General features: G+C 36.9%; 1 protein-coding gene across 2 annotated transcripts in view; it reads right to left on the bottom strand.

Annotated features, from left to right (window-relative positions):
* The window catches only part of LOC134533332 (microtubule-associated protein tau), a 735,916-nt gene that overhangs the window by 42,628 nt on the left and 667,193 nt on the right, over positions 1-26,095 (bottom strand). For both annotated transcript variants that reach the window (XM_063370846.1, XM_063370847.1), the window contains exon 4: positions 8,661-8,869. In XM_063370846.1, coding sequence (XP_063226916.1) covers positions 8,661-8,869 — 209 coding nt within the window. The remainder of the gene's footprint in view (positions 1-8,660; positions 8,870-26,095) is intronic.

Raw genomic sequence — 26,095 nt, 5'->3', positions numbered from 1 at the left:
CGATTCCGGTCCTTGGTTCGAAACCGCTAAGAGCAAAAAAAAACATCAGATCCTTCCTCCACAGAAGCCACCTACAGACTAACCTACCACCAATACCAAGGTATATATCGTCAGCTGGTATGACGTCGTGTCAGCCATCTGGTATTCGTCCATTGGAGACCGTCATCTTGTTTTCGTCTGCTAGAATGTGCTGGCGTCATGTTAGTATAATTTTCTGTTCACCATACCTTTAACCTCAACTGTTGGCAATGAACTTTAACATTGACCTTGAACTTTGACCTTGACCTTGGAATTTGCCTTGACCTTGAAATTTGACCTTGACCTTGAAATTTAACTTTGACCTTGATCTTTGAATTTTACCTTGACGACCATCATTGAACCGACATTTAATGTTCAGTACATGCCACCAGGAGCTACCGCGTGCTAGTGGTCATTGCCTCCATCTTGTTTTCATCTGCTGGAGGACACCATCTTGTGAGTGTACTCGTCTTACCATCATGCTAGTTTTATTCTAAACCCGCTACAGTGCAGTATTAATTTATTATTACTGAGGTACCCGCCATCTTGAAATTTGGGCACTATCTTGAAATAATGTAATTATTTAGCTAGAAATGCGGGAAAAAATCCAAAATTCACCGAAAAAATAAATTATTAATATACAAATTAGTTAGATTAGTTCATGTCCTAGGTTTGACAGTTGTAACTAAATATTGAATGAATTTTAGATTCGGTTTTCCAATACCTTTCGTGGAATTTATTAATCATTCACTCTACGAAAAACAACTCAAGACAATATACCTGACCATCGAATTGAATACAGTGCCGATTAGCCTAACATGAAAGTCTAATTTTTCGATAATCTGAATAACCTACCAATCGTTCATGTACAAAGCCACACATATAGATCAATTGTCTTCAGTCCATGAGACCGAGTCATGACAATATCAGACGTATAGGCTAGTCATTTAAGGACCGCATGACCTTCTTCGTCGTTAGCTAATTATATTCATTTAGACCACCGTGACCTTTCTTATACATACTAAAGGACCAAGTGACCTTGAAAAATATTTTATTAACACCAAGAGGTTTTGAACTAGTAAATATTCAGTCACTACATTTTGTACTACGCGCAATCAACAAAAAGGAAGCACCGTCAACGAAAAGGCAGCACATTTGGAAGCACCGTCAACAAAAAGAAAGCAAATTTTGGAAGCACCGTCAACGAAAAGGCAGCACATGTGGAAGCACCGCCAACAAAAAAAAAAAAGCACCATCATCGAAAAGGCAGCACATTTGTCATTGGCCCCACTATTCATTGGCAGGCATAACGGAAATTGCAACGGTGACGTCATAATTTAAAAGGCGGGCATGGTATCCTTATTGCTAAAAAAAATTACTTATCGGAGGCTGTAGACATGGATTCTTATGCCGTTTTTAGGAATTTTCGTGGTTTCTAACGAAAAACGACTTTTGATGTTTTTCGACATCCTAATTTTTGAATTGTGGAATTTTTTGAGGAATTTTTTTCAAAAAAAATTGAAATTTTGGCGAATTTTGGGCAAATTTTGGCTAAATTTTGGATAATTTTGGCTAATTTGAAGTTTAAGGTCAAAGTTCAAGGTCACACCCATCCAAGGTGGCCGCCGTGACGTCACCATCCAAGTGGTAACTCGGCTCCCGGCTTCACAGCCTGAAGCCTGGCGCAGGAGCCCCTATTACATACTACTCACATGCAATGTAAACATGCAGAAAATGTGTATTTTGGAATATTTGGTTCATAAATATAGTTTTTTATGGTATGTTTACACTTTGCACTTTTTAGCTACAAATAACCACACATGACCACACAGCTTCCTGCGAGAGCCAGCTGCCTATATGTCGTGCAAAATGACCGACAACCAAAACAATTTAATAATTTTTATTTATCTTACCCTCACTACCCTTAGTCACTTAAATACCTACATGATTTTTTTCACTAAACATCAACCTTTAATCACAAAACTGCTCCACCCTGGAGGAAAGGAGCTTTGGATATAAAGACTTGCGATAATTCTCTCCTGCAACACCCCTTTACTGATCCAAGCAAAATACACCTAAGGCATCAAGGAGGAGTTTGAGAGAAAATGGAGAGGTTTGGTGTGAAAGGAGAACTGGAGCTACCATACTTTAACAAAGGAGATGGAGCTAGAGGAAGTTCTCCCAATGAGTTTTAGAAGGTAGTGGTGGTTGTAGGGGGGAGTGGTTTACAATAAAGTGTACTGCTATGACATGACATTAATCTGGGTAGTATTGCGAACTGTAATTTATAACACCAGGCTCTTTTAACGTACCATAATTTTCATTTAACTGTTCCAAAATATGATTCGGTGGACCATAACTACTGTAGTTGTAGCTCTTTCTACTTACAGGCATTTAGCACCTCATACTAATTCCTGATTTAATAATATTGAAATAACAACATTAGGGACCAATTTCTCATGAATTTGTAAAGAAAACATCCTAAGTTTGTTAAAAAGTATTGTATTGAAGTATTTCGCAATAATGTTTAATGCTTTTCATGTCCAGTGTATTTTCTGTGCTTATTTATAAAGATATGTGAAAAGAAAAGTATTAAAAAAACATTGTTTGTTGGTAGACTTAGATTAAGAAAATATCACATAAAATTTTATTTACAATTAAAACATGTAATATTACTATTAAGTTATGATACTTCCAAGTTATGTTTAGCTGTTGAAAGTGGTTACGTTTTACTTACTATGTAATAAATTGGCATCCAAATTGTGCATTTATTTAACATTAATGTGACTTATAAATAAATGGTACCTTTTTGTTGTGATTTAATGATCTTTATCATTATTTACAACTAAAGGATCAGTCACAAATAAATGGAAAAAATTATTTAATGTTATTTAAATGAGGCTTTTGTGCCAGGCTTCAGGCTAGTGGAGCCGGAATCCGAGGTCTGGCATCATGGATTGCGAAGTCACGTCGGCCATCTTGGACTCAAAATTCCTCAAAAATAACTCAAAATGACTCAAAAATTCTCAAAATTTCACTAGTTCGAGATAACAATGGGGCTCTTTGGGGCAGAGGCTTCGAGGCTCGGCAGTCGAACCCCCAGAAAGGTTTCAAACGCATCTGCTGTTGCCCGCATATTCAGCCAATTCACCATTTCTGGTCCCATTCATGCAATTGAGGATGCACTGCGGCAGGGTTACGCCCGGCATTGTCCTCTTCAGTTAAGGCAATGATATGACCATAGGCTGAGGCTACCCATCCCAACATGGTCACCACGATTCGCCCTCAGCAGCAGTGCCCAGGTGAAGGCTGAGGATTACAACTTGGTGCGGAGAGGCTATGTGTCGGATTATGTCTTGGATACTAGAGCCGGCAACAGCTCCGACACCTCAAGTAACAATCACCTTCCCCGCAGGGTCAGGTCCACTCCCCCTAGAACCAAGATTTACATCTATCCGGCATGTTAAACAAGAAATAAAACTACAGCTGTCACTTCAACTCTTCACCCACATTTGTTAACCGCCAGTGAACAGTCACTAGAAGAGAACTTAATTTGGTGTGTTGTACAAACCGTTAACATTGTAATTAAAAAATAAAAGAACTATTTTTTTGTTAACTCTAACCTTAAAATATAAAATGGTCCCCGTTTAGTAATGCAAAGAACCATGTGAACATATGATAACATTATTGTTATTGTATCATGATCATTAGTTACTCAACTCTTAACTGCAAGAATTTCATATGTAAGCAACTAATTATAATGACCATACTACAAAAGAAAGAAAAGAACCATTAACAATATAAAGGGTAACATTTAGACAAAACTCGTAGTTTTTATTTCTTCAAATACAATCCTTTTTTTTTCTACTTCCTCTTGTGAGAAGTAAGTACTTTTTTTTTAATAATTCTCCCTTGTGTACCTCTTATTAAACGGTAGTGTCATTGACCCAACCAAAGCAACTTCCTCGTCTTTTACAACCAAATTAAATCAAGCTCTTGTTAATAACACAATGGCAGTAACACCGGCTTTTGAACTTCTTATGCACGGATAGAGTTCTAGTATAAGCCAATTTTTTTGTATTTTTTATTGAAATTTTTATTTATCTTTCATTATTTTTATTTTGTAATTATTGAACTGAATTTATTTATTTTTATAATTTGCTTATATCGAGAAAAGGTGTGTTAGGTTTCTCAGTGTGCTCATGATTATTACTGCCAATATTTTAATGGTATTATTTGTGTGCTCACTATTCCTGTCAAGACTCTGCAGATATTCTGCAAGGGGTTGCAGTTTTTTCTGATAAATGAGTACAAGATTGTGGTCTCCAGCAGACAAAAACAAGACGATAGATATGATATACTATCTGGCGATATATGTACTTTGGCTGGGAGTTATGCTGTCAATTAAGATTTGCGGCACAATTATAATTTTAATTTTGAACTATCATCTTAACAGTAATTTTATAGCTTAAATTTAAACTTGTTCCACTCACTGTACCCTCGCACTTAATCTTTGTTTGGCTGCTTCCTCGAGTCATTCCCTGCGCAGAATCTGATATTTTGTCGACCCTTTGCGAGTTCAGCATCCAGCCTCATTTTCTTGCCGTCTTAGTGCACACCCAGCTCCTGAAACTCTCACTGTCATCGTGACTAGCAGTGCTTCCCAGGCAAGCTAATTTATCAGAGCTTGCCCGAGGTGATCACTTCCAGTCAGGCTCCTGAGTCAGTTTACCTAATTCCCCGGCACGTCTCCAGGCCCAGTAGATCTCAGTTTATACTGCCCCTGAGAATTTCCACCTCCCCCTTTAGACTTTCCTGGAAGGTGCCCCAGTGCAATGACCAGTTCTTAGCCACGACGACCAACGGCCTTTCTCAAGGACTGGCCAACGGTCTTTGAATGTACCGCACTTGACATTTAGTGGTGGAATTGTCACTTAATTTCCCTTAGTGTTTGAATTCTTGCTATATGCTACAACCCTCTAGTGACCCTCTCAAAGATCATTCTCCTGTCTTTCTTTTCGAGCCACCAGGGAACTCCACCAATCTCCTCCATAAGCCCCCTTGCTTTGGAAGTAGTCTTGTTCGAGATGCGCGAGTCGACTTCGACTCCACAGTAGATAGCGCAGCAGTCAGGTACCGACAGCAGTGTCAAGCTCTCGAAGCCTGTATTTCTCGATCCCTTCCTGGGTCGTCTTTGGAACCTTTCGACCCGGAAGCCAAAGCCAAGGCAAAGCACCGGATTTAATTAAGTACCACAGGTGTCATAGAAGGGACATCTTGGCGTGACTTCCAACTGACTTCATCGTTCTCGGCCGTTTCCTCCTTGAGAGACCAGCGCTCAGCGAGATTCAACTCCGACATTTACATTAAGATATAGTCGCCTCGTCAAGGGATGTTTACTTAAATCTTGTATTAAGTTATTTTTTTGTAATCAGTCTGTCAGTTTTTCTATTGTAGAGGATTTCATATTTTGTTACATTTTTAAATTATGAGTGCTTCTGCATCCACCGCGCTAGTTGCGCGCCGAGTTTCGTGGGCACCTCAGCGAGACACCTCCTGATCAACACCCTGTTTTAGTGAGTTGTCGATACCCACTCTCTTTCCCGATAGTTCCCCTTTTTGCGGGCATTTGTGCCTACTTAACAGCTGTCTGTGAAACAGGTCTAATTCTTTTGGATTTCGCTTGTTGGCAGACAGGGTCCAAGAACTGGAGCTGAGATTGCGGCCAAACAGTCTTCCTGGCACTACAAGAAATAATTACTCCTGACCCACTGGCTACGATGCCTCGAACCCCTTTTTGTTCCATGACACCCACAGCGGGCTATTTCTTCAAGATTATAAGATGCCAGCAAGTCGACCAAATATGTGAAAATATAAATTTGTATAATTTATTACCTAAGACAAGCCCTGCAGTTTCCAAACGGACTTAAATTGCACCACATCTTAATTAATATTATTCTGGCACTGTCAATAACAATAATTACTTATGTAACCCACAAATAGAAGCACCAGTGTGTAAATTGGCTATTATGTTAAAAATATTGTATTATGTTTTATTCTTAAATATGGCTAAATGTATTTGTTAAATCATTTTGAGTTAACCTTATTATAAAGATACCATATTATAATTTAAATTATTATTATCATTATTATTCAGTAAACCATATAAATAAATTATTCATTTATCAAAATGATGTTTGTTTCCTTTTAAAACAATTCAGTGGTATGAAGCAAGATTAATCAAAGCACGCCTATAGAGAAAACTGCATTTTTATTTATTAATTTGAAGTTACAGATCCTCAGTCTCCACAGTGTTTTCAGGGTGGCATTATCTTTTTCTTTGTTGGGCCTTTAGTGTCACCTCACGCGCATAATATTTTATTAGCCAGTTTTGTTCCAAATCCCAGCTACTTCCAAGTTAATTATTATTTTCTTAACTGTATATATAGTAGGCTCTAAGGGCCATAACAGAGTGCAGTCTGTCGGTATCTTCCGTGGAGGAAGGATCTGTGTTTATATTTTATTTTCGCCCATACAGGGATCTAAATAAGGATGTAAATGTGTGTTTTAAATAATATTTTATACAAAATTTCATTAATTATTTTTTATAAATGTTAATTTTATTCCCATTAAAATCTGAATATTACATATTTTCATGATAACGATCGTGATTCCTTAATCCAAGATAACAAAGTGTTTTTATTAATCTTCTTATTTTATTTTAAATTTTAAAATTTCTCCTAATTTTTTAGCATAAAAAATACGGATTTTCAAGATGGTGGTCGTAACGAAAAGTACATTTCCTAGAATCTAACATTGCGGCCATAACAAAATATGCAACAGTGTTTTTAAATAATATTTTATTATTATGATTATATAAATATTTATTAATTTTTAATTTTTGCCATTAAGATCTGATAATAATTACGGATTTACATGATGGCGACCATAACGAAAATTGCAATGTTCTAGAGTACAAGATGGTGGCCATGGCATCCTTATGGTCAAGGTGTGGCTTAGTGCAGCTTGCCTATGGGGAATTTAAGCCATGTTGGGGAAATTTCTTGCCGTTTCATTTTTGAGGACTAAAAAAGGAAATTTTCCTTTTAAACTAGAAATTTTCACTCTAAATAGGGAAATTTATATATTTTTTGAGTTATTTTGAGTAGTTTTTGAGGAATTGTGACTCCAAGGCTGTCATGAAATCACAATACAAGATGGTGGACATTAGGTCTAGTTCCACAAGCCTAGTGCAGAAGCCCTTTTTACAAACTACTTTATTCAATGATATTACTTCATCACTCTGCCTAGGAGCCTTGTTCTGTGGACCGAAAGACAAAAACTTCCCCAAATGCCCAGCCCAGCAATGTCTCAGCAAACTGCACATTACCTCACCGCTCCAGGAACAGCCTGGCTCTCAGCTTCACAGCTTAGCAGTGCGGCTCACTACACAGAACTTCATCACTCCAACTCGGAGCTTCCCTCTGCGAGCCAAGATAATCAAAAGGGCCTTACTGCTTGATTCAGCAGCGCCTCCGTACACTGTTAATAACCGTTTCATCAAAACTTATCACTCCGAGAAGCTGGAGAACCATTAATGTGCTAACAAAATAGTCCAGAAGCTTCTCAGCCTACAGCACATTACTTCAAAGCTTCAGCTAGGAGCCACGCTCTACAAGCCTAAGAAACCAAAATGTTGTTAAATTTCAGCTCAGTAGCACCTTGGGAAAAAATACATTACCGCTTCAGCCAATACCAATAGGGCACCAAATGCTCACTTCAGCAATACCTCGGCTGACTGCGCATTATTTCACCACTCCAGCAAGTTGTCTATCAATGCAGGACTAGAAGACCTGAAGGGCGCTAACTGCCGAACTCAACTATAGCTGGGTCCATTGCACATTACCTCACCACTCCAGCTGAGGATTCCAACAGGATATGATGCAGACTGTTCAGCTTAAGAGGGCATCGTCACACTGCATATTAAACCACTGCTTTAGCTAAGATCCTTCATAATGCAAGCCTAGAGAACCAGTAGGGCACCACTGCCAAGCATCATGACATTCTGCTCATCTCCACCACTTCAGCAAGAAGTCTCGCTGTTAGAGCCTAATGGTCCAATAGGGCCTCAAATGGTCATTTCACCAGCGCCCCAGCCCTCTGCACATTACTGTACATCCCAAGATAGCTTAAACGCTCTACAGCCTGCAAAATGCCCTGCTCAGCTGACTTCGCCCCAATGCACATTATTTTTTCACTCGAGAAAACATGGAGGATCAATAGGATGCTAACTGCCCAATCTTAATTGCGCTTCGGATGACTGGACATGACTTTACCGCTCCAACTAAGAGTCTTACTGTGCGAGTCTATAAGATTAATATGGGGCTAACTATCAAACTCAGCAGCACCTAGGTCCAAAGCACATTACTTCACCACTTTAGCTAAGAGCCTTGTTTTTGGAGCTTAAAAGATCAATAGGCCACCAACCTGACAGTTCAACAGAGCTTGGTCAAACACCAATTATCTCACAGCTCCAACAAGTAGCCTTGCTCTTTGAGCCATTAAGGTTTTTAGGTTGCCAACTTCCCAGATCAGAAGCCTCGGCATAATGCGAATCATGATATAAAACAGCAGCTCATTACCTTTTTGTCGCCGCCACCAGGAACGTAGGCATCGTTCTTGGCAGCTATCTTGGGTTGGGTCTTGCTGAAGTCGAGCTTGCGATGCTCTATCTTCACATTGCCGCCTCCTGGTTTATAGCTGGTATTCTCGAGCGACCCGATCTTGGAGCGCACTGTCTTCAGGTTGGGCGACGGAGCGCCCCCCAACTGTACCTTGTTCATGGGCACTTCTGCAACACAACCACACGTCCTGTCTGCACACATCCCTGGTCAATGAACACATGCAACAACGACATGTGCTTTCGTTTGCTTGTGGACATTCTACGACTATTGATACTGTAAAAAAATAGTATGATAACTTAGCAAGGGGGTTCCAATAACATGTTCCATCTTAGCAAATAACTTTCTAAGTAGACATATTATTTTATGAATATCAAACTCGATAAATTTTATTTCCGCCTAAGTTGCGCAAGAAAAATGTTCTCCCATAAGGGTAGTATGATTGAATTTACTTTGAATATTTTAAATAGTATGGTTATTTAAAATTGCACAAGATAAATTTGTAGTCACAGTATACAACATTTTGTTGCTGTGTAAATATTTAAAAAATTTGGAAAAAATGTATACAACTGAATAACTACCACAAATTTTTAATTTTTTTTCAGAAATGTAGTTAATTGGCTTATCAAATGTTCCTGGTTTGACAGGGAGATCAAGATCATTTTGTATACAGAAAGTTCTAAATCGCTGGGCATAAGTTCCATGGGTGGAAGGGATTTACAAAACAAGATATTTATGTTGAGGAACATATTTCCGGATACACAAACCGACAAAGATATGTAAATTATTCTGTGTGTGGCCAACTGTACAAGCCCCACAATAATGGGTGCCACTCTAAACTATTGGTGTTCTTGCAGGGTTTTGGCGCCTATTCTCTCCGCAGTAGATCTCAGGAACGCTGCTGCTGTATTGATTACCCAGACTCCTAATCCAGCTAGCACGTCACTGCATTGTATTACTGTCGAGAGAGTAATTATTAAAAATAAATTAGGTAGTGTTGTGTGACTAGTGTAAATTTGCATTACCTAGCACCAGGTCTGTTTTATACGTAACTGACATTTACTGTAAATGAAATAATAATAACTGGAAAACATACGATTTTAATGGGTTCTTTGATATTGACGTGAAGTTACTGTTAACATGTAATTCAGCGAGAGGAACAACCAAAATATTTACTATGTATGTTATCATTTTGTTCAGACCTAGTTGTCAGTAAGTAGATGTTAATGACGTCACAGGAACACATCGACTACCATACCGGGTCTAGCTATAATCTGTCGGAGGCTTGAGGCTCTCTTCTTTGGACCTGCAGGTGGTCTGCTGCGACGCTGGAACACTGGACGCTGGAAGCTGTAATTGGCGAGCTACAGAAGATCTGCTGTAGCCGGGGGTCTGGCTGAAGAATCGACTTCCCTCTCGTCCTAAAAAGTCTGTTTTAATTGTGATCGGTCTCACCAAACATCGTGGCCGATCGTAGCTGGCGCTAACATCAGTCGTCCGGAACCACTACGGGACGAAGGGGACCCACGCGGAAGTTGGCACTAGATGTCACCGATACTTCCTATCTGAGACTTATTCAGTCCAGAACTATTCTCACAAATAATAGGGTGGAGAATTCTAGATGGCACACGACCGCGGATGACGCGAATCTTCAATTCCTCGGGCAGCAACCAAGGCTTTGGTTCGCCCCAGCCCGAGAAACGTCTACCCGCTGCAAGATGGCGATGGCATCTCCCCTTTCTTCTTCCTTATAACTATTTATTTTCCGTCCCTAGCAACCAAGTAGCTATGGAAAAAAATCAGCAAACAAAATTAATTGCATAGTGAAATAAAACTTGGATATTAGCGTGTAAGAGTGCTGAACTAAGGCAAATGAATAAAGTTTCCAAAGAATAATGCTTAGATGACCCTGAAGTTAAAAAGTGTGTAGTCTCTGGAAATTAGATGTGTTACATACGTTAACTTTGGTTGTCCTATTTACAATAAAATCATTAAATACATAAGATCGGCTTATGAAATATACAATTAATGTTACAATAATAATAATAATATAACTGTAAACAGTCGTACTGGTAACAGTTACAAATACGATAGAAATCTAAATTCGACGCGGAAAAGATGATCATTGTTATCGGTAGGAGGACGCTATCGGAAGCAGTGATGTGGAAACACCCTGCAGGAAACAGGTGATAGGCAAGCACACAAGGTTAGAGTAAACCATACACAGTATAGAAGAGACTGTCATATTAACACTTAAAACAAATTGAACGAAACAAAACATCCCAAAACAAAGGAGACTTACCAAGATGTATCAAATCAGAAGGCGTGTTTCGTCGAATATAAAAACAAGGTGACTCTCTGAATGCACTCAAGTGTTCTCGTTGATTTTAGAGGGGTTAATATTTTGGACTTAGAGAAGTAATATTTTTAACAGTGTAGCAACAGTTTCTTTAGCCAATTACATATTAAATATTGCTTTAAAAATATTGAAAGATTTAGATTATAGACAATTTTCAGGAGTTTCAAGGCGAGAACCTGCAACCTCACATATAATATAATTTAATATTTAAACTTTGAAAATTTTTATACCAACACCAGGAGGCATCATATGAGTAGTCTACCCGTTGGAGGTATTTTATGAAGTGTGTTATTTAGTTAAAATTGAGAGAAAACTTAATTTTCTCCAAGTCCTACAACGCATGCCTTTAAAAAATTATTCATAACAAGGAACAGGAATAGGCGGAAAAAACCCGAATTATAAGATCAGGCCAGACTTAATAATACATCAGCATGCACACCAAAAAAAATGCTATAAATATGAAACTAGTTGAGAGAAAAACCATTTTATATATTTTTCTATTAAAATCAAACCTAGCCCAATTACACCCGTTAAGTGAAGAATGTTAAAAATTTTTAATAAAAAATGTTTTGTATATTTTGTGTGCTTAATATTTACACCCAATATACAAAATTTGACCTAAATTTAGCTTCGGAAAAATTATTTCTTCTTTAATTTTAAACAACAGAAATGCAGCCGCACTAGCACTTCCTAGCAGCAAACAATTGAATCAATATTATGGTCGTGACATCGTAAACCATAAGCATCGGCGGTTGACGATCACTGCAATATATTTGGCGTAACAAAATTTCGCCCCTTGCTATGAAGAGCTTTGCTGACAGCAGTAAGTTTTTTTAAAATTATTTAGGTTAGTTTTTAAATTGAGGTTTTAGGACTTATTTAGTGAGAGGGGTGTGTGAACCACATTTGTATTTATTCATATACTGATAATATTTCTGTTTGTTATATAGTTGTTTCTATAGGCATAACATGAGTCTCGATACTCTGTCCGAGTTAATATCTGTAAATTTGATTAATACTCCTTGTTTCTATAATGTGTATGGTGGGAAGAGACACCCTAATGGCTTATTGTAAATGGTCATTGTCTGGTTCGTGAACATTGGCAAAAACATACGTTTTTAATAACACATATGCCTCTTCGGTTTTTTTTTAATGCGCACATTTCCACCTCCCATACATTACTGAATGGAGGGAACTTGTATATGATAGATTTATTTTTTTTTCACGTTTGCCACTGCTAACTTGTTGGAACATAACCGCCGGCTATTTCCAAATTTTTTGAATACGTAAATGCTAGATTAATATCTTCCCTATCCTGCTTTACACAATATATCTCTCTCAGGAAATGGGAGGTGTTTACTAGATCATACAGGAAAAGGGTGGTGTTGCCTAGATCTACCAGGAAAGGGGAGGTGTTGACTATATCTTACAGGAAACGGGTGGTGTTGCCTAGATCTACCAGGAAAGGGGAGGTGTTGGCTATATCTAACAGGAACCGGTTGGTGTTGCCTAGATCTAGGTACAAGGAAAGGGGAGGTGTTAACTAGATCTCTCAGTAAATGTGATCGTATGCTTACTTTCCCCTTAATGAGGATAGATGCCAGCAGCTTCTATTTCTCTGGTGGAGGATTTCATATATATTTTTATGTAAATATTGTTTTTTTATAGTTTTTTACATTATATATTTTTTGGTATATTTTTAGTTTATTATTTTTAATAAAATTAGTTTAGTTTTTAAATAAATTGTTGACAACTTTTTTTCTTCATTTGTTAAATATTTCTTAAAAAACGTTTATGATGTTTCAAACTAATTCCTGTTTTCGCTACATAGTGTACTGAAGTTTTGATTTATGTGTTAAAGAATGTGCACATATTTTCTCTTTTATCCGTTCTGTCTAGGATTTGTCTGAGCTAGCCTTTCATTTTTAATAAAAAACTGCGAATACTTTTTTAAGCCTGTATCTGTGTGTGCATAGCACCAAATAGACGCGAATTATCTGCAGGTGGTATAGGTTCATACACGACAGGCCTTTGTCTTGATACTGAACGTAATATGTATTGTATTGAATAACTGATAGTATTAATTATTTATCTTCGCACGACTGGCAGCAATATACACACATTTATTTATAGAAATATGTTGTATTACAGGAAAATAATTCAAAAACCAAAATATATTTAGTGTTGGACACAGAAGGGAGATGGTACAGAGGTACACAGATTTATTTACTGCAAAATAATATTTAAAAAATTATTGATATTATTTATCAACCCCAAACGTTTGATGAAAAATACAAAATTAATAGAGCTAGAAATATTAATTACATGCAACTTTTTTTAAAAAATTATTTTTTGAAAGAGATGGAAGTGTATAGAGATAATACATTATTTTAACTGTAAAATATACTTTAAAAGAAAAATATTGTTTTACAATAGACTTGATATTTCCACTTATCGTTGTTGACAATGACCGGAAAGGTAAAGTATACCTACATTTATTTAGAACATAAAATTATTTACTACTTAACCACATAACACCGAGACAGCAGGGCAACCCCTAAAAACTTACACGAGAAAATATTTTAAAAATGTTATCTGTTCAACCTTCCCACGCCCGAGTTTTTGCAATCCTGACCTTTATGGCCCAAGCCCTCCAGCCAATCACAGCACACATCCTCCTTCTGATTAACAATTTGTGCCGGATATTAGGTATTTCGGCACGTTTTTTTTAAATTGTTATTGTAATTTTAAATAATTTTTGGAAATTTTATTTTCTATATAATTCAGTTACAAAGGGGTGATTTACAATTTGTTAGGCTGGTGTACTCTACTTAGTTAAACTTTGTGCCAGTAGACCGAGGCACCTTTTCTCAGGGACCAATCTGATATTTTGCTAGTCTAATGTAGACGTTAGCAGCCCGTATGACATTTCTCCCGCCTACAGTCACGTTCCCGGCCTGTAACATTATTTCTCTGCATGACTAAAATCGCATACAGCAGCTCTTGGTCTGCGAGTTCTATTTCTCAGAGACCCGCTGAGACTAACGAGTCTCGGCACGAACGAGGATCCCGTTGTGACGTCACCATCACAGTCGTTACTGCATATCTGTGCAGTATGTGTTTATTTCATTTATTTATTTTATCTTTGTCGTATTTCTCTTGGCATTTTTTTTTGATCGTTGTTTCTGTGCTATAAGCTAGGTACCTCTATGAAAAAGAAAGAATAGAATGGCTTCAAAAAGAAGGAAAGAGTTTTGGAAGGCCATGTCGATTTCAGTTGTTTTTGTGAATCATGTTTGATCAGTATAGGACGATTCGATGGATATTTAAGTTAGTGTACAGATATTATTTGTTTTAATTAGAATGAGACTTAAATTTATATATTATAATGTAAGTTCGTAGATTAATGGCATACACATTCTTAATGCAAAAAAGTAATTGAAGTCATTGATATTTTTTTATCAATAATAATCACAACATAAATCGTCTCACACCCCCAGGTTAGAATAAAGAGTTTCCAATATTTTTTCCCTGAGCTAAAAAAAAACTGGACATTGTAATAAATAAATATATTAAATACTATTATTAAGACATACAATATCACAAACCTAAGGACTCTTGATTAAGCCATGTCCAATGTAAATCAAGGAAATTAACAAGTTAAAGGTTGTACCGTCTGGCTTATTATTGAACAAACTTTTGATATGGTTGTTAATTATATTAATTGTAGTATTAAATGAAATAAGGCGTCACACCGTGGACCCCTGTTCCCAGCACAGTTGTGTTTTTGTACCCCCTCTCCCCCACAGCTACCCACCTGGATTCTCATAATTTAGCCCAGGATCGTTGACCTGACGTGAACCCCGCCAGGGAACGGCCGTTTTCAAGGACGATTTGCCATAGAAAAAATATGTACAAGGATGGACCACCCAGGACATCTAGCAGCAGAAACATTAACTTCTTCTCTTGGCGCCAGCGAGTGGACTGACGCCCGCGACACCTGTTGGTGATCTTGCTAACTCCCCCTTTCTGTCCCCTTTAGGCCGCCAGAGTGCTGCACCAGCTACGCCTTAAGGCCCTAAGCTTCCTACTCGCGGCCTGTAAAAGTCGATTGTATGTTACTTTCTGTGCCTGCCGGTAGAGACCGCAGCAGTCGCCCTTCGGCGCAAACAACTGAAGTAGTGGCTACGACCATTCGGTTACCTCCGGAAGTGTTCGGTCCAGAACCGAACCATTCCCCTCTTTTTCCCTAGGGCCGAGCGCCCGTTTTAGTTGGGAGTTTTGTCCGCCACTGCGGCACTTAGCAATCTGACCTCGGCTACTTACCGCGTCACCTCGGCGTCTCCTCTGTTGAGAGGCTTTGTCGCGGCAACGACGAACTCGTTCGAATAAGGAATGTAGACAGCTGAGTTAAGGGATGTGATCCCAGCTTCAAAATTCAGTAGTAGCCAGTCAGTAGTAGTAATTAGAAAACAAGTCATGTTTTAGTTTAAATTTTATGAATTATTTTCATCTTCCTAAATTATGATTTATGCCGCATGATCCACGCAATTCTCGGTCCACGCCTTTTTGATGTCGGTGCGAGACATGTCCTGAGCCCAGGTGCTACACACTGTTTGGTGAGTTCCTTCGGTATATTTTCCCTCCCCGATTTCTCGTTTGTTGGCCTTTTCGCGCCGAATGTGTTTGACTGTCTGGAAACAGGTCTAATTCGTTGGAATTTGGCTTGTGTTTCAGACAGGGTCCAACATTTGGGTGCCGAAATTGCACCCATCATGTTGTCCAGGACCTCCAACTTCATTTCTCTCTAAGAAGAGCTCCCCCCGGCCAGATGTCCAAATTTGAAGCCCCGGGTGATATTTAACACATAACTTCTCCCTACTGCCAACGAAACAAATTATTTAAATGAATACCAGCGAGCAGTGCTATAGAGAACTTATCAAATATGCATATGTCAAATTGATACTGTAATAAGTGGATGAAAGTAACCTGCTATAAAATGTCATTTCTTATTGTTAACAGTATAGTATAACGTGTGTTAATTATATCGGGCCGGCCCTCCTTTTGTAACTTATTAATACCATTTTATTGTGAAACCAAAACAAAGGGAAAACAAAAAGATTTAATTTATCTTTTTTAATAAAACGGGGAACCTATAGACCAATCTACTTATGTAGTGTTTATTTATTTATCATTTACCTTCATCTGTTTAACGATCCACTATCTCCCAAGTTGCCTGAGTGCAGGGAGTATAAAATTGTCTTGTTCACCACCTCGTGTCCCCTCTGGTAATACTTTTTTTTAAATATAATTTTGCTCAGCTGTTTTCTAGTCCTTTTTTTATTAAATTAAAATAACATAATTTTAGGGCACGAGGGGCGTATCAACTTTATTACATGTTTGCACTAAACATCTTCACTTCCACACTTTGCTGCTTGGTGGTTTCTGCAATCCTACCTGTCCACTCACACTTCTACCTCATTCAGGGCATGTTATTCTGTGAGGTGTTTGTAGGTTATGTGGTCACTGTGGTGTCTTAGGCAATTGTGGTGTATGTGACGTCTATGGAATTGTCGTATCCTAGGTGTCATTAAAGTTTGTGGAGTCTTAGTTAGTTTAGTGGTAAACATAGTGTCATAGGTTGCAACATAGCATTTTCTGCAAAGGGCACTTTGCACCATTGCTTTTCTCATGAAGCTGAGCATTGTTCGTTTTAGTGGTCGAAAGGCCACAGTAACGATACATACTAAAAAAAACTTCAGTCAGCTTGTGAACGTCTCCTTTTTTCAGCAAGGATAGAGTTATAGCACAAACGAAATTATTTTTGTATTTTTTATACATATTTTCCGTGATTAACAGAGTTTGATTTAGCAAAACGTGATTAATTTTTTTTCGTAGGCTTCTGATTATTTCTGTCAATATTATGTTGGTTTTCTCCGTGTACTCCCGATTATTTCTGTCAATATTTTGTTTGTTTTCTCCGTGTGGTCGTGGTTATTCCTGTCAAATATTCCGTTCGTTTTCTCATTGTGGTCCTGGTTATTGCTGGCGAGACTTCTGCTGCTATTCTCAGAGTGCTTTTAGTTATACCTAAAAACAATTCCTGCATGAAATTTTTTTTTTCGTAATAAGACAAGCAATTTTCTTCAGATTTCAGTTTGATTAGTGAATTTTCGTTACTAAATCAACAATATTTCTTTACCAGATGGATTCCTGACAAAAAATGATTAATTAATCCGGCGTTTAATCTTATCTTAAAACGAATGAGACAGGCTATCATGCGAGGCTTCCCTTTTGGGGTCTAGAAAAGCTCTTCTTATCTTTCGATCGTGGGAGCATCCCATACCCCTCATAAGAAATAAATAATATTTACCTCAAAACAACACGTGGTGACATTTGCTTGTATAAATATGAGATAAATTTATTCCCGATAGTAAAATATTAAAAATTAAATTCAACTAATGGATCCAATTTAAAACTCTCAGTTTGCATTTGGCAAAGTCGTTGAAGTTATTTCGTAAATGATAGTGTTAGACCCTGGTTGGATCATTTTCTGCTTGAATTATGGAAGGCGATATATATCACATATCAAAAACAGACAGCATGGTTCAAAAATCAGTATTGACATCATCAGTATTGATGTAACGGTATTGTTTCATTTTATTGAGTAAAATCAACAATAATTGATGTCACAAGAAAGGCAGTTATGTAAAGAGACATTTTCGCAAAATGCTACGTTTAGACAGTTATGAATTTCAGTTTGGACTAAGTGATAAATTAAAAAAAAACATAAAAACCTACGAAGGTACACTTATATCGTTTACTGACAAAAAACTTTGTTTGGATTGAATTAATGTGGAATTGGCTAAAATCATCACACTTGGACATCTGCATTGTCTGCATTAAAATGTAATGAGATTCCAGCACCAAAGAAACGACACTAAGATGCAGTACTTTAGGAAGGAAATGGTAAAAGGTTCCCAAGATGTCATGAATGAGTTGATCTTCCTTAAGAATTCTCTGATGGAATTCTGTTACTCAAGCTGTAAGATAAAATAAAATTACTGAAAAAAAGTGGCAGAAACAATGGCTTTACAGAAAATGAAAACCATATAAAAAAATTTGAAGCTACCGAGAAAGAAGATTATGATGATGCACTGAGACCAAAACGATGGAACCTAAGTGTTACAATAAATTATTCTGGTCAAGATTATAATGGTCACTGGATCGATGACGATGGTGACACTGAGGCTAGTGTTAAAATGCAAGACTTAAGAGATCATAAAAGTAATAACAAACATGCAAGGAAGATGACAGCAGCATAAGAGATTGATTACATTTCATGGGAAGATACTAACACATTTATCGACAGGGTAAGAATTCTTTGCTTTGCTTTGTGAGGGAAACAATTCACACCTTAACAAAGTAATCACTATATTCAAATTATTAAGAAATACATGCTACATACCTACATTATAATGACTTGTATTACCTGCCTGTATATATAAATTTAAAAAATTAAAATAAAGCTGTTTTATATTTCATAATCTGAATTCTAACTATGACTGAGTTCTAGTAGTACCTTATTATATCAGTTTTATTTCATCATTCATATCCCTATGATCATTATATATTCCTCTGATAAAATTGTAACCTTCTGAAGAGATTGTATCCATCTAATGAGATTTTATTTCGGAGCCATAACTCTGATGAGATCGTAACACTATAATGATGTCGTATACCTGTGATTATATTGTATCCCACTGATAAGATAGTATCAATATGATATCATATTCCTCTGATGAGGTGCCAACCCTCTGATGAGATTGTATTCCTTTGATGAGATCGCCACCCTCTAATTACATAATCTGCTCATGATGTATCCTTGTGATTATATAGTATTACTGTGACATATCTATCATATAAAATCGAATACTTGTGAAGAGATCATATCCCTCTTATTATGTTGTATCCCTGTGCTGTATCCCTGTGATAATATCGTCTCCCTGTGTTTAATCTATCTGATAAGATCTTATCCCTGTGATGAGAATGTAATCCTTTTGCTGTATCCATGTGCTGAGACTTATGCCTCTGCCGAAAGTATCATTGTGATAAAAAGTATCCATATGCCATATATCTCTAATGAGATATAATCCCTGTGATAAGATCGCAAACCTTAAATGAAATCGTATACATCTGATGTGAATATATCCCTTTATTGTGATCATATCCCTCTGATGATACAATATCCCTATGATGAGTAAGTATCCCTCTAATCACATTGTATACCTCTGATATGATTAGATCCCTCGGATGGTACCATAACACTCTGATGAGATATTATCTCTCAGATACAATCTAAACACTGTGATGTATACCTGTATTGAGATCATATCCTTGTAACATGTCACTGTAAATAGATTATATCCCTCTGGTGAAATTTTATCCCTCAGATAAGTTCGTATGACCCTGATAATATCGTATCACTTGGATAAGCTATAACCCTCTCATGACATTGTATCCCTGTGCTGTATATCTCTGATGAGTTTGTATATCTGTGATATATCCTACAGTGGGAATCCAATGCCTGTGAACAGATCATTAACTCTGATAAAATCGTATCACTGTGCTGTATTACTGAATTATTATGTATTTATGTAACATGTATGTGTGCTAATATTGTATCGCATTGCAGAGAATGTATTCATATGATGATTTCGTATTCCTGTGCTTCATTACTCTGATGAGAAACTATCATTGTGATAAAAACTTATCCCTGTGCTATATCCCTCTAATAAGATGTTACACCTATGATGAGCTCATAACCCTCTGAAGAAATCAAATCAGACTGAAGATATATAATCCTTCTGATGTTATTGTATTGCTCTGATGAGAATGCATTCCAGTGATGATATTGTGCCATACATAATGAGATCGTATCCCTATGAAGAGATCGTATCTTTCTGATGAGATCGTATCCCTCTAATAATATCGAATCCATGTGCCATATACCTGCGAATAGTTCGTAACACTCTATTCATATTGTATCCTACTGATAGTTATGTATCCCTCTAATGATGTATCCCTCTGATGTGATTCCATACTTCTGATCATATCGCATAATTCTGATGAGATCATTTCCCAGTGTCATATCCCTGTAATGAGATTGTATCCCTATGACGATTACATATTACTCTGGAAAAACCTATCCCTTTGAAAAAAATGTATCCCTGTGTCATATCCCTTTGATGTGATAGTATCCCTCAAATGACAAATTAACTTTGTAACAATTTTATAATTTGTGATGAAATGGTGTTCATTTGATTATTTCGTGTCCATATGATAAAATATTATCGATATTATGAGATCGAATCCTTCTTTTGAAATATTATACCTAAGATTAGATCGTATACCTTTAATGGGAATTGTATCCCTCTAATTAAAACGAATCTCTGTACTATATCTCTGTAAACAGAATATATTTTTTGAGTAATCATATCTCTCTGATAAGTTCGTATTTTTATAATAATATCGGTTACCTCTGATCCGATCGGATAGGTCTGAAGAAATCGTATACCTCTGATGAGATTGTATTCCTCTGATGACATCATATCTCTGTACTGTATCCATGTGATGAGATCGTATCCCTGTGTTATTTCCATATTATGAGATTTTATTCATGCGATGAGATTGTATAACTTAGATGACTTAGCATCCCTGTGCTGTATTCCTATGATGGAATCGTATCCCTGTGGCTTATATATCTGATGCGATCGTATTTCAGTGATGAAAAATTGTCTCCATTCTGTATCCCTGTGATGAGATCATATATCTATGCTGTGTCCCTCTTGCTAGTTATTATCATTTTAATGTAATGTTTATCTGTGCTGTATCCCACTAATGATATCTTAACATTGTAATGATATCGTAACAATCTGATGAGATCGTATACAACTGAAGATATTGTTAACCTCTGATATGATCATATCCTTCTAACGAGAACATATCCCTCTGATGACATCGTATACCTCTGATGCAATCTGACCCCTCTTTAAACATCATATCTTCTGAAGCGATAGGATCCCTCATTTGATATCATATCTGTATGATGAGATTGTATCCTCGCGGTTGAATTTGTATCCCTGTGTTGTATCCCTGTGATGAGGACATATCCCAATGACAGATCTGTCTGATGATTTCGTAACCATGCGATGAGAATTTATTTTCATGCCATATCACTGTGATGATATCCAATACCTGGGCCTTATCCCTATGATCAGATTGTATTATTTTGTAAAATCGTATCCCTGTAACACATCCATTAAATGAGATAATTTTCCTATAATGAAATCTTAACCATCTGATGAAATCGTAACTGACTGATTAGAATGTACCTCTCTTATGAGCTCGTATCTCCCTGATGAGATCGTATCCCTCTGATAAGATATTATATATTTTATTAAAATGTATCCCTATTATGCGGTTCCATCCTTCTAATGAATAAGTATTCTTTTGAAAATTTCGCATCCCTCTGATGAGATGTATCCCAATGCCATATCCCTGTGATGAGTTCGTGTCAAACACCTTCTCCCTCTGATGTGATCATATCCTGTAATGATATGGAATCCCTCTTATGAAATAGTATCTCTCGTATGATGTCATATTCCAATGATTTCATCATATTTATAAGATGTAAGGAGATCTTAACAATTGGTGTATCATTGTGATGGGATTGTTTCCCATTGACGATATGGTATCCCTCTAATAATTAATATCTTTCTTATGAGATCCTATCCCTCTGATGAGAACGTATCACTCTGATGAGATCTTAACCATCTGATAAGTTTATTTCCCTGTTATATGCATGTATCCCTATGCTGTATCCCTGTGATTAAATCATATCACTGTGATAATTACATATCCCTAAGATGAGATCGTATCCTTCTAAATATATCGTATCCCTCTGATGAGATCGTAACCCTCTAATCAGAAATATAAACCTCTGATAATATACTATCCCTATGATATCGGTTCCCTGTGATGATATCTTATCATGCAGCTCGCATCCTACTGAGTTAAATTGTTCATACAGATGTGCGTCTTTTTCGTTATATGAATGTGGTCAACAAATATCATGACAAACATTTAATAAATTAACATATTTGATTTTGTATTAGATAAGGTCCATACAATTGGTCTAAAAGTTCGTAGAATATTCTCTGCTTTAAAATGGTCAATACTTGATTCAAGGAAATGTCAATTTTTTTTAAATAAGTCCTCTTGTTTTGTATTAATCTTGTTCTATACACATGACATTTTGCAGGACCTAGCCTCTTGGTTCAAAGACACTTGGCCTATCCTACTAAAATTGTTCATGAACTGGTTGGAATATATTCTATGTGTCGTAATATTAGACCTTCATAGTGAGCACAGCAACAATGTTTTTTTTTCATTTATTTCTTTGGACAGGTATCTTGGATACAGTAGGTTTTTGTACAGAGAATGATTAAGAATGCCATGAAAGTTAGTGAGGAACAGAGTTTTAATTTATTTTAATCTTTGCTAATCTTAGAACTGGCCGGGAATCGAACCAAGGGCGAAATTTTTTCAAATCATCCATTATATTAACACGTATATTTTTTTATGTTTTTAAAATATTTTTCCTAATTTTTAGTTCAATAATACAAATTTCAATACGGCGGTCAATGCCATCATTGGCTGACTGGTGGCTGGTCGATAAGGAATTTAAGCAATTTTTTGGGTACTTACACATTAAAGAGAGTAAATATTTTTTTTTACATTGAACAATTTTTTTTTGCATAGTGCAAGGGTCGAACCGGGGACAAGAATCAATTGAATTTTCAGTCAAATAATGAGTGATCTTTTTAAATATTTTTATAATTTTCCCCGAATTTATAGCTAAATAATTACAGATTTTCAAGATGGCAGTCCAGACAGCTGACAAGATGGTAGATGTAAAGGTAATAAATAATTACTGGACTCTAATATTTTAGCAGCTCACTCTAGCAGACAACATGTGTAATACGTGACACTGGCACATCTTGCATCGATAACTGAAAACCAGATGGTGGCTCTGCCCTCTAGAAAGCGATATATGTGTTAAGTAGCGCTCCTAGTAGCATGTATTGAAAATAAATATGGTAGTTCGGTCTCGAACACGTGATGTTATTACTACGTGAAATGAAAAACTTACATGTCCGAATATGTTTGTTTTTTATATACTTTAATAACTTCTCTGTTTTATAAATTTCTCAATGGCCATGCCATCAAAAGCGAACATTTACCAGCCCAGAGGTCCGAGCTGTTATGTTTCGAATCACCGCAGTTTCATTGTAATTTGTATGAAAAAAAATAAATGTAATATGTCGATGAGGACGCCAACAACATTGGTAGGTAATGAAACATTGACCTTACGTACATGAGACAGAGCGATTTTGGTGATCTCTATTAACAAACAGCAGAAACAAAGATGGCGGTATCCCAGATGGCTTCAACAGAACAGAAAAACCCAATATGGTGGTCGTGACTTCATCCAAAAGGCGGCCTCCAAAAGACAACAAGATGGTGGTTGTGTTGTCAAAATCTAAAAAAAAAAAATAGTTGTGACATCAGATTCAAGTTGAGGGACGTGTCATTACAATCCATGATGGCGACCTTAACGATAAGTGCCACAATGACATCATTCACATTTAAGATGGTAGCCTAACGAAAATTACAACTATTGGGAGTGGGACATTCGATTTGAAAATGACAAAATTAAAGATGGAGATTACGGTCATAGATAAAGTTCAAGGTCAAAGGGCAATGATTAATTTTATGATGGAAGTCAAAGGCCATGTTTATCCAAGATTGTGGCCGTAACGAATAATGCAACGTTTGCTGGAAAGGGGCATTCGATTACCAGATGGTGGAAACTTCTATAAATTAAAATGGCTTCAAACAAAATGGCGGAAAGTTTTAGAATCAACGCTGGTGGATCCGAAACAGCCGCCGGGTTCAAGACCAAAGGTCATCCAAGATGGCCGCCGTGACGTATTGATGGTCGGTCATTGAACCCATTCTCCATCCGACTCCAGGGAACTGAGCCCCTTCCCACTATATTATAATACTGATGTCTGTCTCACATTCAGCTGATGAGCTGATAGTTTTGACTGACAGTTTGGACTGGCGATACGCTGATCCTACACACGGAAGTTTGGTCTGAAGTTTATCGAGACCACAGTCCAAGTTTATGAAAAGCCATTGGTTTGTCAGTCCACCAGTTCCGACTGACCATTCCACCGTCCTCGCACACACACACACGGCGCTTCCGACTGTGCAGTTCGGGCTGATCATGTGTGGGGGCCACAAGACACACAACCACTGCACCTTCTCAGCTCAGCAACAGTCCTGCCAGTCTCTCTGCCTGTGGTTTACTGTTGTCGCCTTCAAATCCTATTTGTCAGAAGTGAGTACCAAACAACATGACCCTGATATCTCGGAGAACAAACTTTGTTACATTACTTAACTTAACTAAGAAAAATTTAAAGTTTGCTAACTAAAATAAATTTCATCCAAATGGTTGTGTATATGAATATAACTATTGTAATAAAAGTTCAGACATAAATGTTCATAGGAGTAAAATCTTTGCCAATATTAGCTGTTGTTTGGATGTCAAACCAATTTTTTTTTACTATTTAAAAAAAAAAACAGTGAGACAATGGCTACCAGCCTCGGGTTTTTTAAAATATCCTTTGGGCTTAGACCGTAGACAATTTATATAGTTATAAATTTCAAGAGTATCGTTGCGGCAACGATATTTAACCTTTTTTTAACATTTAAATACGAATATTGATCGTCTTTAAAACGATCTGCAACAATCTTTGCTACTAGTGTATTACTTCCGCTTATTTCGAATTTGAACTGATGTGTTGTGTTAGCGGGCAGTTCTCTAAAGTAATTGAGTACACAAATGTGACTTTAAATAAATAATGGGTTGTCTGTAAAGTCGGTTTACGGACGATAATTTTACGTCATAACGTCATAGGAAAAAATTGATGAAAAATTGCATACTTATTAATTTTGGAATATTATTTACAGTTTTAGCAAATTTAATTTAAACAGTTTGTTTAAATATAATCACGAACAATTAATTATAGAAATAAACTGAAATAAAACCAATGTCAATAAATTGTTAATTTGAAATTACGAAATTGGACCAATAAATAAAAAATATTAAATTGCTGCTTTTGAAAAACCGCCTTAAAATGTTTGATATTATAGAAGACATTCTCGCACGGTGGTTGGCAGGTTCTTGCACGCTCGGCTCAGGCGGAACGTTCAAATTATTCGTGCTTTTTCGTGCATGCAGCCGGTGTTCATCGATTTATAAGACGTTATCACGTCAAAAAGACACAACTATTTCAATTTTTTTGCCCGAATGATGCATGAAAAAGCTTTGTGAATGACTTGATGTAGGCATTTGGACATATGCCATTGCTTAGCACATGTATGTCTGTAGAAGAAAACTACAAAAAAACACAAATTAAGCAAAAAAATTGCTGTTGTCAGGATTTGACGCCACACAATACTCCACAACAGGAATATGGTCAGCAAACATAGAAAAACAAAGAAAAATGGACTAACAGAACGAAAAAAAACCACAAATGAAGACAGAAAAAATTAACGAACACAAAAAATTCAGCACAACAGTTGAAACGAGACAAAAACACAGCAAAACGAAAAGTCGAAAAAAAAACAATAGTTTTCCAAAAACAAAAGAGAAACGAAAAAAACACACAAATGATAACAGCACAAAAATATTGAACCCAAAAAATTCAGCACAACAGTCAAAACGAGACAAAAACACGACCAAACGAAAAAACGAAACAAACACAACAGTGTTCTAAAAAAGAAACAAGCGACGTTTCGGGAACTGCTATCTGCTCCCGTCCTCAGGCACAGACGCACATGGTACGGAAACACAGGTGCGACTGAGAAGGGGCCGCCACTGCCGATCCATCATATTGCCATCCGG

Source organism: Bacillus rossius, chromosome 6 (assembly GCF_032445375.1).
Source record: "Bacillus rossius redtenbacheri isolate Brsri chromosome 6, Brsri_v3, whole genome shotgun sequence".
Taxonomy (NCBI): Eukaryota; Metazoa; Arthropoda; class Insecta; order Phasmatodea; family Bacillidae; genus Bacillus; species Bacillus rossius.
This window is presented reverse-complemented; position numbering and strand designations above follow the sequence as displayed.